At 40.5% G+C, this 15,975-nt stretch overlaps 1 protein-coding gene across 1 annotated transcript; it reads right to left on the reverse strand.

Moving 5' to 3' along the window:
- Positions 1-3,745: 3,745 nt before the first annotated feature.
- On the reverse strand, positions 3,746-15,636 carry qtrt2 (queuine tRNA-ribosyltransferase accessory subunit 2). Its single transcript, XM_033986085.2, has 9 exons — positions 15,588-15,636; positions 15,116-15,344; positions 14,997-15,052; positions 10,659-10,735; positions 10,376-10,585; positions 9,421-9,620; positions 7,522-7,673; positions 4,685-4,799; positions 3,746-4,561 (listed from the first exon to the last, which is right to left on the reverse strand). The coding sequence occupies exons 2-9, from the start codon at positions 15,334-15,336 to the stop codon at positions 4,309-4,311; spliced, it is 1,284 nt and encodes a 427-aa protein (XP_033841976.1). The 5' UTR covers positions 15,337-15,344; positions 15,588-15,636; the 3' UTR covers positions 3,746-4,308.
- Positions 15,637-15,975: the final 339 nt, after the last annotated feature.

A 15,975-nucleotide genomic window follows, 5' to 3' on the forward strand; every position in this document is an offset into this window, starting at 1 on the left:
TCTTTATTTGGCTGCTTATGAAACTTTAACTTTATTGCTTAATTTAGAATATCATTACGCTAGTGTGACATAATACATGAATAGTGATGTGCCCCCCTCTGCCCCTTAGCCTTGAATAGGCTTTGGCCCTACAGATTTGAACTTTGTCTAAAAATGGATGTGCTTTAGTCCTGGACACATCTGCAGCCTGCCCATCTTAGTTGAGTCCTGCTTGAGTCCTGCTTGAGTCCTGCTTGAGTCCTGCTTGAGTCCTGCTTGAGTCCTGCTTGAGTCCTGCTTGAGTCCTGCTTGAGTCCTGGTTTAGGCCTGGACACATCTGCAGCCTGCCTGTCCTGGTTTAGTCCTGGTTTAGTCCTGGTTTAGTCCTGGTTTAGTCCTGGTTTAGTCCTGGTTTAGTCCTGGTTTAGTCCTGGTTTAGTCCTGGTTTAGTCCTGGTTTAGTCCTGGTTTAGTCCTGGTTTAGTCCTGGTTTAGTCTCGGACACATCTGCAGTCTGCCTGTCCATTGGAATAGATCTCTCCTTCACTGTGGTTCTCCTCGAGGTTTCTCGAGGAGAACCACAGTGTTTCTCTCCCAATATTCCCTAGCGAGAAGGAGAGTGTAAGGACACGGAATGTTTCCAGGAAGTTATCCATTTGCTTGTTCTCTAATGACTGCTGGTTAATCCAGTTGTCTATGTGAGGGGACCTGTGTCTGTTTCACTGTTGATTTTCTAGCTTTCTGTAGGTTAAATCAATGATTAGTGTTAAGCCCTAAGAGACGACTGTTGTTGTAGTTTTGGGCTTTACAAAAGTAAATTGAAATTTAATTGAATGTGAATGAAAGAGATTTATGGATTTCATCATTGTTTGGTTGTGGTGTCAGTAAATGTGAAGCGGAAATAGTGAAGTTTCCTCCTACAATAATCCTAACAGAAAAATGTGATATTAAGACATCTTGTCCAATCAGTGACACAAGTGGACAACACATGACCTCACAATGACAAATACTGACCCATACACAGCAGCGTACAGAATAAACAACACAATCCCTCTCTGATAAAATTTCCTAGTGTCTCTTCTCACTGCACCCCTTTATGAGCCTCACTGTTGTTTAGGGAAGAGCAGTGAACTCATTCTTTTTCATGCTATGATGCCACAACAGCAGATAACAATTCCGGCTGCCTTGTGAAGTGTAAGATAAATGTGGTGCACACACACAAACTTGTCCGAGAGAGTGCACAGATCAGAAATCCGAAGCGCAGCAGATGAATAGCCCTCCCCTGTCTGCGTAATTGGTGGAAACGAGCTATGAGGGCCACCTGCTGACTGTCATTCAGACATCTTTTACATGGAAATTGTGCCCAGTTTCGGTGAATGCGACACTCAAGGACGTGCGCAGAGAATAAGTGTGTGAATAACTGTCTGTGTCACTCAAGCTCGGCAAAAGTGGCCACAAACTGTGCGGGTGGAAATTATTAACTGAGTTTCAACTCAATCAGAGCTATATAGACTGCTCCTAAGTGCTGTTTTTGAAAACACTATTGATATGTAAAACATAAATGACACCAATGGAAATATATACTTTTATACTACTACTTTTCAAGATATGTTTAATCTTAGAAATGAGTCAGTTTGTTGACTTGAATAAAATAAATATAGCAAACCAGATAGTTGATAATGTTAGGCAAAATTAATAAGCTCTTAAAATGTTGTCAAAGGGTAGCAGTATACAAGCTTACACGTTACCATTATTTAAAATATCTAATAAAAATGTTATGCATGAAACAATTGGATATATTAATACCAAGAGTATTAAACGGTAATGGTAAATGATCACATTTTTATACATTTTTAGCACTTTTCCACCTTCAAGGCACTCAAAGCACTTCACTTCATGGAACCACTCACCCATTCACACACGCATTCATACACCAGTGTACGCAGCCACTGGGGGTCAGGTGAGTCAAGTGTCTTGCCCAAGGACACAATAACAGGATCCATTTTGTCGGAGCTGGAATCACACCACCAACTGATGGGTCAGTGGATTAGATGACTCTACAAATGATATTTATGTCGAGACCGGGATTTGAACCACTAACCTTTTGGATCAATGAACAAATGCTTGTGTAAATATTTTCGTTAAATCTTACAGCAGGTTTTGAGGGCATTTCAGTTAAATGTCTGCTTCCCAAAGCGGGTGCAAATTAAATGTATTCAAGATAACATTTTTATAGTAGCTTTTTTTCTTGGCATAATGCCTTACACTTCTTTTGTGTTACATCATACTCATCGTTTATTCTCCAACCCTAAAACTATGTCTTAAATGTACATTGCTTGGAGGAAGCTGTAAAGTTTTCATGTAAAACGCAGCAATGATGTCATTAAGATTTTATTAACTTGTAGAGGCCAAGGAGATGATCACTTTCTGTTTATACAAGCACTGCAAATGCTGTGGGGATTTGGCACATTCATTTATATTGCTCTATAAAGCCTATGGACTGTCTACTGTGTATTCATGACTCAGCATATTTGGTAAGATGAGCTATGACCCCAAAGAAGTAAAGCGACCTAAAATAGGTTTCCTCAGCAAAATGTAGATTCAATAATATAGCAGTTTACTAAAGAGAGAGATTTGAGGGAGAGCTACTCGTACAGTGGATGGCTTGTACATGAACCTACCATAACCTAATCTATATACATTCTATTACATTGGGTTGTGTCTCATCATTAATTATCACTTTAAGTTCCACTTTATTTTAGTTTAAGGTCAAAAGTTGAAAAAACGGGTCTACTTGAATAAATGGATGCTGTCTACACTTATTTCACTCAAAAGTCATTATTAGCACTCAGGAAGTCATACAAAGCAATTTTCAAAGTGCTGCAAAGACCCATTTACTACTTTGAATTTATGACTATCATCATTGTATAAGACTCATATTGCATTGGCTCTGTGATTATTTACAAGGTGAAGGAACACCAACAATATTTCTTCAATAATACATGATGTTATCTGAGGGAAACCGGGGCGCTCTACCTCTTCTATTTTTACTTGATAATCTGGGGACAAACTTCACAGCCTCCTTCTCACGAGTCCTGTCTACTGCCATCCCATTAAACTTTAAAATAAATAGGCCAGAGGTCAACACTTGTTTAGTGGCACCATCCTCCCCACAGCATTAATAAAGTTCCTCCTTTTCATCTTTCAAAGCTCATTTTAGACCTACATTTCTTCAAGTATTTATGCACTACTCTCCTACCTTAAGATGACAGCAAACCCATGAACCTAGTTCTTTAAAATGCTGGACAAAAATCTGGACAAGTTAAGTCACAAGTACAACAAAAATCCTCATGGCTGTTCCATAAATCTGTCAGCGTGTCCCCCAACCTGTCCCCTTCAGACATGTGCACGGTCAGGCAGTCAATTATATCCCCTCACCTTCAAAAAGCCCTCCTCAGCTCAGCACAGGCAGCAGGAGAAACCCATACCTTTAGCTCATCTTTATCCTCTCTCGGCTGCAGGAACAGTCGAGCTGTCAGAGCGAACCTCCAGTTAACCTCCCCAAAACTCATGAGACAACACCAGTCACATCTGCATGGCAGGAGCAGCATCCAACCAAGCAACCATGTTTGCAGAAATGCAGAACACAACCTCATGTGGTAAACGATGAAGGATTCATCTAAGCCTATGTATACTGGAGCACTCATTAGATATGACTATCCGTAAAAGTTATAAGCACTTTGGATGAATAATACTTCAAGGGTCTTAAGATGTAGTTTAAGTTTTATTGTTAACAAAAGAGAAGTCAAGCCTACTTTGGTCGTTTTCTCAGAGGTATCTTGTAACCCCCACAGTGTCAATGGGTCCAAAGGAAATTAGTCATGCACTGACCTGAGATCAGATCAGCACGAGTGGGCACAGGGTGACAGTCAATAGTCCACCGCCATCCATCCTCACATTCCTCTATGCAAATTTATTATGACCTCTAATCGGGTTCCTTTCCCTCCTCAGATGCCTATCCCTGACTTCACCTCCTAGCTATCTCCTGTGATCAATAGCGATCCTCATTTGGTGTTAAACCAGGACAAAATGTCAAAGCCCAGATATTGAGGCGCGTTTGTCAGATCTTCTTCTAGCAACATGTGTCCCACCCCAGAGTCAAGCTTTAAAATGAAAGGGACCTTTAATATTTGTGGATTTATGTATGTATGAGTATATAGTCTGTGTAGTACAAAATTAATCTGCTGACCTCACACAGTTCAACAACCTGTGGTCACTGTGTGATCTCTATTTGATAAAGTCCCCTGACTTCAGTAACTCTTGATCTACCTCATTCCTTTTTCACTGGCAGAGCACCTTTCTCTCCCAGGACCAGGCGCTTTAGGACATCAAGATTGTCATTGGCCAGTGCATCTCTCAAAGCCTTGAAAAAGCCCTGGTAGTGGGCCGTGTTGTGGATCATGAGAAGAACACCGGCCAGAAGTTCATTGGTCACAAGCAGGTGATGTATGTATGCCCTCTGGTGGTTCTGGCAGCAGTAACAGCCACACCCCTCTACCAGCGGCGCAAAGTCGTCCTGAAACCTGCAGCACACAAAGGACGGATAATCATGCAAGAAGAATGTATGAAGACCTACTTATGGATATCACGTGTTACATCAAAGTCCATGCCCTGCTCAACATAAAGCCCTGTGGGGCACAACAAACCTCTTGTCTTTCAGATTGATCTCAAATGTCGTCATTTCAATTTGATCTTCAGGATTAACTTCTCCATTTGGTTGCATCTCCACCACTGGTTTCTCCACTTCATCTCGCTCCAGCACTGAGGGGATGCACAAACAGAGCATCTACATAAGTCCCAAAGGAAACTAATGGAAAATAACCCTAATCTGATTCTAAGATAAACCACTACTGATAACACTAAAGAGCCATATGACACACATTATGGTAATAGCAATGTGGATTCATGTCTCAGTACAGGTGGCATCAGTAAATGACATTTTCCTAATGTAAGGGCTTGGACAAACTACAATCTTCAAAGTGTTCCTCCTGGAGGTTGAACGAGGTGACACGAGAAATGCAGGGAGAAAGTAAACAAGAAGACAATGGAGCATAAAGGGGCACATAACAGCGGTATGGAGGCAAATAACAATGGAGCAAAATGGGTTTCCTAGAAAGTGTGACACAGATGAAGTGAAGCTTATAAAGAAAATAAGAAACCTATTATTTGGGTGAAACAGAGGTTGAACAGATGTAAAAGGTGAGGTGTTTAGCATAAAAGTGAATAAATAAGTGACGTAAATTGGTTGTGAAATATAAGTACAAAACCTGTGAATAAAATGAATTAAGCAGTGGGGAATTCTGAGTAATAGACTAGATGGGGAAACATGAATTACCATAGTCTTTCACCTCAAAGCAGACCTGTCTGGGAAGCTGTTGCTCCCCATGCCCCACTGTCCCATTGGACCTTGTAATTGGCTGAAAGGGGAATTATGGAGTTTCTCTGTAGGTTTGACACTAGTTCTCTTTCACCTCCATAATGCTCCCTGTGCAGAATCGATTAGTGCTGTCTGACACTATAGACCGCAGGATGCCAAACTTCACTGCCCCCGTTTAAGTTTAACACCAACTTTTTTTAATGAAGCACAAAGTCTGGCACTGCCTCTGTCAGTCTATTCCCACAAAGAGTGTCATTACAGTGCAACCACATTGTGCACGACCACTTAATTGTTACCTTACTGGAATCGCTAGGAGATATCATTGATTTCATTTCACCAGCTGAATTTCTCTCTGCCCAATTATTTCAGCTAACCTGGGGCTAGGTCTATGCTGCCTCGCCAAAACAAACAATCAATAGGTTAGGCATTATGTCCATGACATGACGTGAAATAAATCTCCCATCACCCATGCATCATATTCAAACAGTGAGGGCCTGCTTACCTATGCATGATGTGCCCCAAAGCAAACATAATAATGCTTAAATCTGCATGGGCTTTCATCAAATGTAGGATCTGTGTAGGTTAGATATGGAACCCTAATGATTTAAGTCTGGTCAAACAATGCTATTAAAAAAACACTCAGCACAGCCTTGATTAATGCAATGTGAAAGCATCGTTACATTTTTATGACACTTAGGGATTTTATTCTTAGAGCAGCTTCACTCAGACATCCAATTTAAATTAACTAGAGCCTCTGGGGTTTTTAGAACATATCTTTAGTCACTATATTATCGTCTTTTATGAAGAATGTATAACTTTGATATCACTGAATAATATTAATACCATCAAAATTGGTTTAGCGGCTCCCCAGAGGTGCCGGTCTATTCAACCATGACGTTTCAGAATACACCAGAAACAGCTTCTTGTTCCATTTTAATTTAACTGAAAACAGAACTGAATTTGCACATTTCATGTTTTGGCACTTCCCTGTAGGTGGCTAACGGACCACCTACTCAAAGTCATATCACACATGGATGTCTGCTTGCTTCAGGCACACAACTTCTCATCAAAAATATATATTTCACTCTTTAAAAAAGAAATCTTCTGCTTTTGGCAAGGTTGCTTTAGCCCAGAGGTCATTTGCCTCCATTTCACACCTGCACCATTCTGAAAACTTAAGTTAAAATCCTTTCTTTTAATTCTTCTTTGTCATCTTATTGCATTATATTGTCTTATGAATTTCTTCAGGCCTGTGTACATTAATTTAAATGCTACAATAGAAGCCAACACAATGACAAGAAATACTAGAAAAGAACAACGTGGTAATTACCCACAGAGTATGTGTACAGCAGTGTGTGATGCTAAAAAATTATATCTCCTGAATGAATGAGATGAATTCATGTAGTATGTGAGATAAAAGCTTGAAAAACACAATAAATGTAATAGGTTATTTCAAGTAAAGGTTCACATGGGACCAAGTGTTACTAAAATATATTTACTGAGTGACAGTCATGCCATTAACTATTTAGGTTTGATTTGATTCAATTACCTTTATGTATAGGTATTTACACTTAGCTGGTTACAATTGATAAACCAGATGAAGTGGTTCCAAACAAGAAATCCACCAAAGCCATTATAAAAATAATTTAGATCCAATTTTAATATTGTCTCCCCAATGAAACTGCAAGTAAATTAGTCTATATAAATGCAATATTCATATGTGGGAAATGCAGTATTGCCTATTATGGTGTAGCTTCATTTTAACTGACTGTAAATCACCATACATACATTTAAATTAGTTTGAATGTAATATAGATAAAATGTGGGTTAACAGGAATTGCCTCACGAGATGCATATCAGAGGATCAGCAGTCTATATCTGATTACCTATATGGGCATTAATTGCAATGGTATAAAAGTTAAAATAAATATATGTATATTAGTATTTGTTGCAAAGCATGTGGTGAGTAAATATGCATGCAAAGTAAAGGCACTTATGTGACATGTGGTGTATTAGTTTAATGTGCTCTATAAGACTGATGCTTTTAAAAGTAATAGAAAGTAAAAGAAGTAAAGCTACTGAGCACACCCGCAGTAGGCGCTGTACCTGTAACCTCTGGGTCCGGGTAGATGTTGTAGTTGAAATAAAGGGCACAGCCACGTTCTGTCACCTGAAAGGGGAAGAAACCCTCAAACAGGTCCACTCCAGCCTCCACGCAAGCCAGCACCTCATCGGGACGGCCCACGCCCTGCAGCAGCCTGAGATAATACACATGAACGGTTACATGGAGGCAAATGACACTGCAAAGCACTGTGCTTTCATTAAATAAGCAGAACATATATGTGTGTGAAGCTGTAACAATTACAAAGCCCCTGAGAGCAAACAATCAATATTAGAGTAGCATGAACAAGCGCAGGTGGAAAACAAACATTCTTTTGCCCTTGTATGGGGTATTGCTCTTCCAGGGCTCTGTTAACTGGCTCGCTCTAACTCTGTGCCTGCAGGCGTCAAGGTCAAGCCCAATTTGGCATTGGATAATGACTGCACCGCTCTCTCTTGTAGGAGCTGCACCTCCTAACAGCCACAACAACCAGCGGGGATGGAGTCTCGGGGCACCAAAGATGAGTCCTTTCACAAGTCAACTTAGTGAAGCTCAGAGGGAGCTTGTGGATATGAACTGCTCTGCTACTCACTGCACTCAAACACAGCCCAGAGAAGTCCTCTGTATCGCCCGGAAAGCAGCACTTGAGAGTCCAGGGAGAATCTCCAGTATAAATGATGAAAGTTTTGACACAGTTGGAAGGACGAGTAACTCAAAGGTACCATAGGGTGCTTATGTTTCTTATTGTAATCTAGCTGTCAGCAAATGACACACTCTTTTTATGATTTATTACCAAAGATGTAAAGCTGGCACTGTGAACTGATAAAAATGTGTTTTTGTTTTGTGTGGTTCACCTTCAACTATAGAAAATGAAATAACAAAACATTTTATCCTACTAAATGTGTTTAGAGTATCCAAAACCCTGACAAAAGCTAAAGAATCTCCGACAAAGGGCTGTCCTTTAAGGTCAGACTGTGCTAATGATGGTGAACATAAAGGAGGGGACTGCAGGAAAACAGATGCGTTTTCACTTGTAATCAATCAAGGTGCGATAATTAATTGATTGAGCAGAACCCGCCAACTGGGCCTTGTTGGCGGGTCTCTGAACCACAGTGTTTGTTCGCAGGTGGTGCCAGCCGCATTAAGCACTAAATGCTTCAAACTGCTAAAACAAATACAAATTAAGCAGGGTTGCCTTAAATAGCTTGGCAATTAATTGTAAGCATTAGACAAAATAGTAAAAACAAAGTTAATTTGCAAAAAATAATAGTAATAAAAATCTGTGTTTTCAAAAGCCAAATCTATTTTAGAGCATTCAAAATGTTCCATCCTTTTAAATTTGCAGTTGCAAATGAACTCTTCATATAGACATATTAGAGACAGTCATAAGGCTATGTAACACCAACTGTACCAGTTGTACTTATGGCAGACTAATGCTGGTGATTAACACGGTAGGAAATTTTATTCAAGAAAACATAATACCTAACTTCTAATGAAAAACCAAAAATAGAGAAGGGGGTTGAAATAAAGTTGTTTAGCTGACAAATCTAATTCTTATTCATGACCAAACTTTGCTTCTGTCTATAATATAAAGTCTACTATGCAACATTATTAATTAAGTACTTGCCCATGTAATCACTGCTTATAAATATTTGAGGTCCTCCAGCTGATTTTTCACCCGCTGGGCAAATACAAGGTGTGACATCTCCCCTCGTCACAATCATGAATATTACAAAGTCATAAACATGTAATTTTCCTCAGTGTCAAGCAGTTTTTAAAGAGACATTTATGCAGTTAGTTGTGTGTCTGTGTGTTACGTTTTGTGTGTTATGTGTGTTGTGTGTGTCGTGTGTGCGTCGTGTGTGCATCGTGTGTGCACCTGCATGTGTGCATGTGTAGCTGACCTGGGCTTATGCTCAGGCAGCTCTCTGTTCACAGCAGAGATGAGCTCAGTCCTCAGACCCTGGTCCATGGAGCCTGTCTGCAGACCATCCAAACAAAAGCCCACTACTGGCCTCTTAGCCGTTTCTTTGGCAGAACGCACTCTTTCCTCCAGGATGTCTCCTCCTTCTACCACTCCAAATACCTCCATTCCCTCCAACTCCTGTCAATCACAACCATTTGGAAATCAGGCATAGGAATAAAAGGTACAAAAAAGGTTTGTGTTCTAGTCAAGGCAAGTTTATAACTGCTAAATTAGTTAATGAGTTTTGTGTGTATAAGAAAGTGCCACAAAATTAAAGGTTGTTCTCTCTCACAACGTGCTCAGTCAGGAGATGCCAAAGAGAGCACCGAAAGAATTAAGCCCTATAAAGTTTGTCAGGAATTACTGACAACATGCTCATATCTAATAGTATTTATCTATTTTTAGACATTTTGCCAAACTCACTTCAGTTATCAGCCATCAGTTCCCCTTGGTGAACTACCAGATGATAGAATCCACTAAAGAACAAATAAATGCGGTCGCAAGCACAGCCAGATGGACTATAAAATGTGAATGATTACACAAAAATGCAAAACATTTCATCTCGAGAAGACATATGGAAGAATGCCTTGTATCCAGCCAGCTGTTTCTATAATATGGGTCTGCCCAAGTCCAAGACAAGCTTATCAGACTGTGTATTAGCAGAGCATGTGGTTGGCCCTTAGCTCACCTAGTGATAATGATTCTCCTTAATTTGACTCAGTTTTGAGCCGTAGCACAGCTGCACAACGCCTCTGTGACAACAAAATTACTGGACATCAATGCCTGTCTGGTGTTCCGTGTCATGCATCGCTGATTCATAAAAGAATAGTCGATAAAGTCTTTGTATAAGACAACAGCTGTGCGTGTTAAGTGCCCAGTGTTCCCATTTTTACCGGTGTCGTTTGGTGCTCCAGAAGACACTTGTCCAAATGAGCAAGGGTTCGATCCACAGATTTCCTAACCCTTTTCCTGGAGGTGTTGCTTTCCCAGGTCTCACCGTCTGCTATGCTCTGGTACCAGTCAGGCTGCACGGTCTTTAGCAACGCCATAAATTTAGCAACCGTAAGCTCTATTCGTCCACCACTGCCCCAAACCGACACTGTCTATAAGGCCAAAAGAAACAGAGCAAATTACAGACCGGTTATATGCTGTAACATTTTTGCTAAAAGGTATTACCTTGTTTGTCGTATACCCTGTCGGGTAAGCAGCTGCTGGGTCATGAAGTGAGAGGTACAAAATCGTATCATGAAGACCTACCAAATGCAGTTAAACAATCATACACAAGACCAAAGTGAAGGGCTTAATTCAGCAAAGTCCAGGTTGGATGGAGACAAACTGAGACATTTCTTTACACTTCATATTAATGTGACTACCACAAGTCAAGAGAGACGGATGAGGTGTAGTTTTATCAGTAAACACAGCTGCAGCACCAAATGAAAAGGTGAAAGAACAAAAGCTCCATGACAGAAATGCTTACTTGTAATTATTTAAACACTGCGTATCCCGTCACGTCGCTCTGGGACTTGGTGGCAGCACAGAAGTAATCCCCTCACAGTTTAAAACAAGCAATGCTACAGTGATTACATTTCTCATTTCAAATCAGTCCGCTCAAGGCCTGGGTAAAATATAGCACTGGAGTGACTGCTGAATGAAGCTACTGTTGTAGGGCATTACATAACTACATCTCCAGGTTTGAGCAAGCTGGAGGGGCCAATCAGCATTTTATTATTGAACACAATTTAATATGTGTGTCATAATTTGTTCCAGCATTTTACATTGTAGCCTGTGGAAATGCACATGTATATATGTATATACATTCCACTTTCTGATGTGCCACCTGTCATTTGCGTACCAACAAAGAACACAGTAAATTTTTTCTCCATCTTAACATTACTAATAGAGGCATGTACAAATCAGATTTTTTGTTTTACATGTTGTGTTGCAAATTAAATTAGTTTTGGATAGCCCATGCAGAAGTGTCATCTCTTTTTCAAGGGAATTGTTCAAACCCTGTCAGACTTAAATCTTATGGAGGAACTAGAAGATTTTCAGAGAAAGAATTAGTATCCACTTACAAAAAATTACATCAATATTCATAGACACTTTTCCCCACCCACATCTCCTATTTTTTACCAGATTTATCTTTTTATGAACCTATAGGGTGATGGGTTCATTGGCACTTTAACTATCCAAAATGATTGCCCCTATAAGTCAGTCACTTCAGTTTTATTTTTTATTAGAGTAATCGGGCCCGCAAAATCAGCAGATTTAGACTAAACAGTAGATTTTGACCATTTACCAGTACTCCACTAATGCTGATGTATTATTGTGTGACATATCCTTTACTTAGTACTGTAAATTACAACAGACTACTTACAGAAATAGATAATTTTTTTCTACACTGGTTTTAAGGATGGGATGAGACACAAAGCAAGGTGAGATATGAGATTGGGTCCAGAGAATGAAACAAGACATGATTTTAATGTAATTCCTAATACATAAATTGTCCAATTTTGGCCTCACAATTTTGGATTTATTTTATTTTATATTTTTGTTGCCATTCTACTACTGCTTTTTGAAATTATAAGATGTTACTCACCAGCATGCAGCCCTTTTTGTCTGTACCAATAGTAAACATATCAACAAATCTCACAAGATAATTTTCTTCATGTCTGCACAATCTTGATACAATTTTGTCTCACAAGATCTATAGTTTTTTATGTTGCTTTTAACTGGAGTTTAAAAACATTTGTTGTTGTTGTTGTTGCTATTATGATAAATTAATCAATATTAAAATAATATTATAATAATACTCCTCCAGTTTGAGGGTCACTGCCCCGAGTGCTCTGATGGCCACGGGCACCATTGATGCGTTCACCTTCCAGGTCTTCTTCAGCTCTTCTTTAAGCCCCTGGTATTTCTCTAGTTTCTCATGTTCATTTTTCCCATCACTTGGTACTGCAATATCCACCACAACATCACACACTGTATTGCTCTAATGCTCAAGGCCTGTTCCTGTGCAGCCAGGATGAGTGCCTCTGTGCTGTCCTTCAGACCAGCTCTCTCAAGCCATTGGTAGGATCTCTTGATATCAGCCACTTCAGTTATGTTCCGGCGGTACGTACATCCCTTCCGTGATGGTTCCTCCAGCACCTCTTCCTCTGCACTCCACTGTCTGAAACATTTGTTCAGCACATCATCTGGCGCCTTGTCCTTGTTGTACTTATGGATCTTGGATGTTTCATCCTGGACTGTGGCTCTCACACTCACTAGCCCTCGACCTCCTTCCTTATGGCTCGTGTACAGTCTCAGGGTGCTGGATTTGGGATGGAACCCACCATACATGGTCAGGAGCTTTTGGGTCTTAACGTCTGTGGTCTGCATCTCTCCTTTGGCCAGCTTGTTGTGTATCTGTTAATTGCCTGGGTCTTGTTCTTGCCATTGAACTGACTCCTTAGGTCTTGCCTTACTCGTCAGAGGTATTTTGCCGTAGCTGCTTTCCTTGTTTCCTCTTCAAGGTTGACATTTGCTTGTTGGATACCAAGGTACTTGCCTCCTGCCCTGTTTTCTCCTTCCCCCACCAGCCGGAGCCGGAGATGGGCTGAGTCCTGGCTCCTCCCGCATACACCTGCAGCCCATCAGTGCAATCACCACCACCTGCTGCCGTGGATAAGAAGGACCAGCTCCAGACACTCAGTGCCAGATTGTCCGCATGTCAACGTGACTACCTAGCCTTTCTAAAGTAATTTTTGTATTTGCTCGTTGTGACTCTTCTCACTGGATTTTCATGCTGCTCTCCAGATCCCGTTTCCTGGTTCCTCCCGGCTCTGTTCCTGCCCGTCCTCCCAGCCCTGGTATAGTCCTGTCTCACATTGTACTCTGCACCCTACGTCTCTGGACTCCACTCCGCACCCTGCTCACTGTCTCGGTCCTGTTCGTCCTGTCTCCGCCTCTGAACTCCCTGCTCCCAGATCCCGGCTCCCGCTTGGCTTCTCCCCTGGACTCTGGCCCGCACCTAGCCTCCAGTCCCTTGTCAGATCTACTTGCATTATTGTTCTTTGATTCACAGACTGTAAATAAACACCGTAAAACTTCCCCGAGTACTGCATTATTTGGTCCAAAAAACCCAGCATTACGACAACAATTCTCAAACCTGAATGACATTCCAATATCTGTGCTGTAGGTCCGGGAGGTGTGGATCAGAGGTGATGTCTCGCTCATTCTTGGCATACAGCTTAATGTCATCCATGTAGAGGAGGTGACTGATGGTGGCCCCATTCCTGAGTTGGTATCCATAGCCAGTGCTGTTGGCTGAGGGGTTCAGACCCATGCAGAGCAGCAGTGGGGACAGCCCGTCTCCTTGTTATATGCCACATTTGATGGTCACTTGTGCAAGTAGAAGTTTGCCACAACCTCATTGAGTTTACGATGAAGGCTCTTAAGAGTCCTGTTGATGTTGTACAGCTCCAGGCATTCAGTGATCTGTGTGTGGCATTGAGTCGTAGGCTTTCTTGTAATCAATCCAGGCCGTGCACAGGTTGGTCTTGCGCATTCTCCAGTCTCGAGACTAATGCCAGGAGCTGACGTTTGGATAACCTGGTATCTTTCTATATTTCGCAACATGGTTGTTGACTGGGACAAGTAACTTTGTGTGTGCCCCATTTCTTATTCAAAGGATAACAAGGACATCATATAGTTTAAGGAAAATGTAACTGTCACAAACAGGCCGCTGGCATGCTTTAATTTCTTACACACTGACCTTTTCCATATCAGTAGAAATCTGAAGTATACATTTTTAGTTCTGTACACTAAAACATAGTATATCAAATGTTTTTTACATTTGACTCGTATACATGTGGACAAAATTGTTAGTACCCTTTAGATAATGAAAGAAAAACTCACAATGGTCACAGAAATAACTTGAATCTGACAAAAGTAATAAAAACATTCTATGAAATTTAACCAATGAAAGTCAGACATTGCTTTTAAATCATGCTTCAACAGAATTAATTAAAAAAATAAACTCATGAAACAGGCCTGGACAAAAATTACGATAGCCTTAGAAAAGACTGAAAATGTGAAAAAAGGGACATGTTAATCCAAGGTGTGTCCACTAATTAGCATCATAGGTGTCTACAATCTTGGAATCAGTCAGTGGGCCTATATATAGGGCTACAGGTCATCACTGTAGTGTTTGGTGACATGGTGTGTACCACACTCAACATGGACCAGAGGAAGCAAAGGAAAGAGTCATCTCAGAAGATTAGAAAGAAAATTATAGACAAGAATGTTAAAGGTAAAGGCTATAAGACCATCTCCAAGTAGCTTGATGTTCCTGTGACTACCATTGCACATATTATTCAGAAATTTAAGATCCATGGACATGGCTGCAGGAGGAAAATTGATGACAAATCAAAGGGTCCACGTGTGTATGTTATACTGATAGAATTTATGTTGTTATGGCATAGCATACACTATGGAGTGTAAAGAACCTTTTTATGTCCTTTTACTAACCTGCAAATTTCCGGAATCCATCCTTAACCTCTTCTAAGACCTCTTGGTGTTCTGCTCTGATAAAGAATGGACATCAGAGATTTTGGTAGTGTAATTGATGAAATATGTTACTAACTTACATTGCGGACAAAGTAACCTGGGAGACACATGGAAGGTGCTTCAGCGTGTGCAGTGTGTCCTGGGTAAGATGCGGGACTGTACCGAGGTGTGTGTACAACAGGCAACCTGGAGTATCCAGAGAATACTCTCCCGCCTTGTTACCCACTCCCCTCAAGACTCCCAGTCGGGATGTACCATGGACTACACGACTCAGCTCTAACTGCATCCTTTTTGCAGCCATCAGCTCCTCTGGAAGAGAGAAGATATCAAAATAAAGTGGTGACATTAATTCTTTATGTTCGTTCATAGTTGAACATGAATGATAAAATGGGAAAATATAGCATTCACGTGTTGTTAAAGTGTACATTATCTTATCCACATGTAATCTTCTCCTGAGAAATAAACAAAACGAAACGCGCATAGAAGTTTCTCATACACTTTTACCACAGATGTATACATGTTTACAAGTATTCAAAACAGCGTTATTTTTACCTTTATTCACAGAGCTCGCCTGATAGCCGCTAAAAACTACAAGTCGATGAAATATGTCGTCACATGGGAAGGCGCAGACAATATGACGCACCAGAACTTTTGACTTAATTTTAAGATTTTTTGTTCCAACCATTTTAAACATTGTTCGAACAGAATTTACAGTACAATTAAGCCGTTGGATTGTTTTTTTTAATAGTGTTAATATATTGTGAGAATTGTACACGTGTAGTTGTTACTATGGTTACTAGAGGACTCAAACAGAACCGAGCTCACCATGACCCAGCTATTCAACGAGCCTGTAACGAGATGGCAACAAGATAGCTACAACCTAAATAATCTTTCCGTTTCCCATATTTAAAATGGTTTGTGATCTAAAGCAATGGTAGTT

Source organism: Periophthalmus magnuspinnatus, chromosome 20 (assembly GCF_009829125.3).
Source record: "Periophthalmus magnuspinnatus isolate fPerMag1 chromosome 20, fPerMag1.2.pri, whole genome shotgun sequence".
NCBI classification, from domain to species: domain Eukaryota; kingdom Metazoa; phylum Chordata; class Actinopteri; order Gobiiformes; family Gobiidae; genus Periophthalmus; species Periophthalmus magnuspinnatus.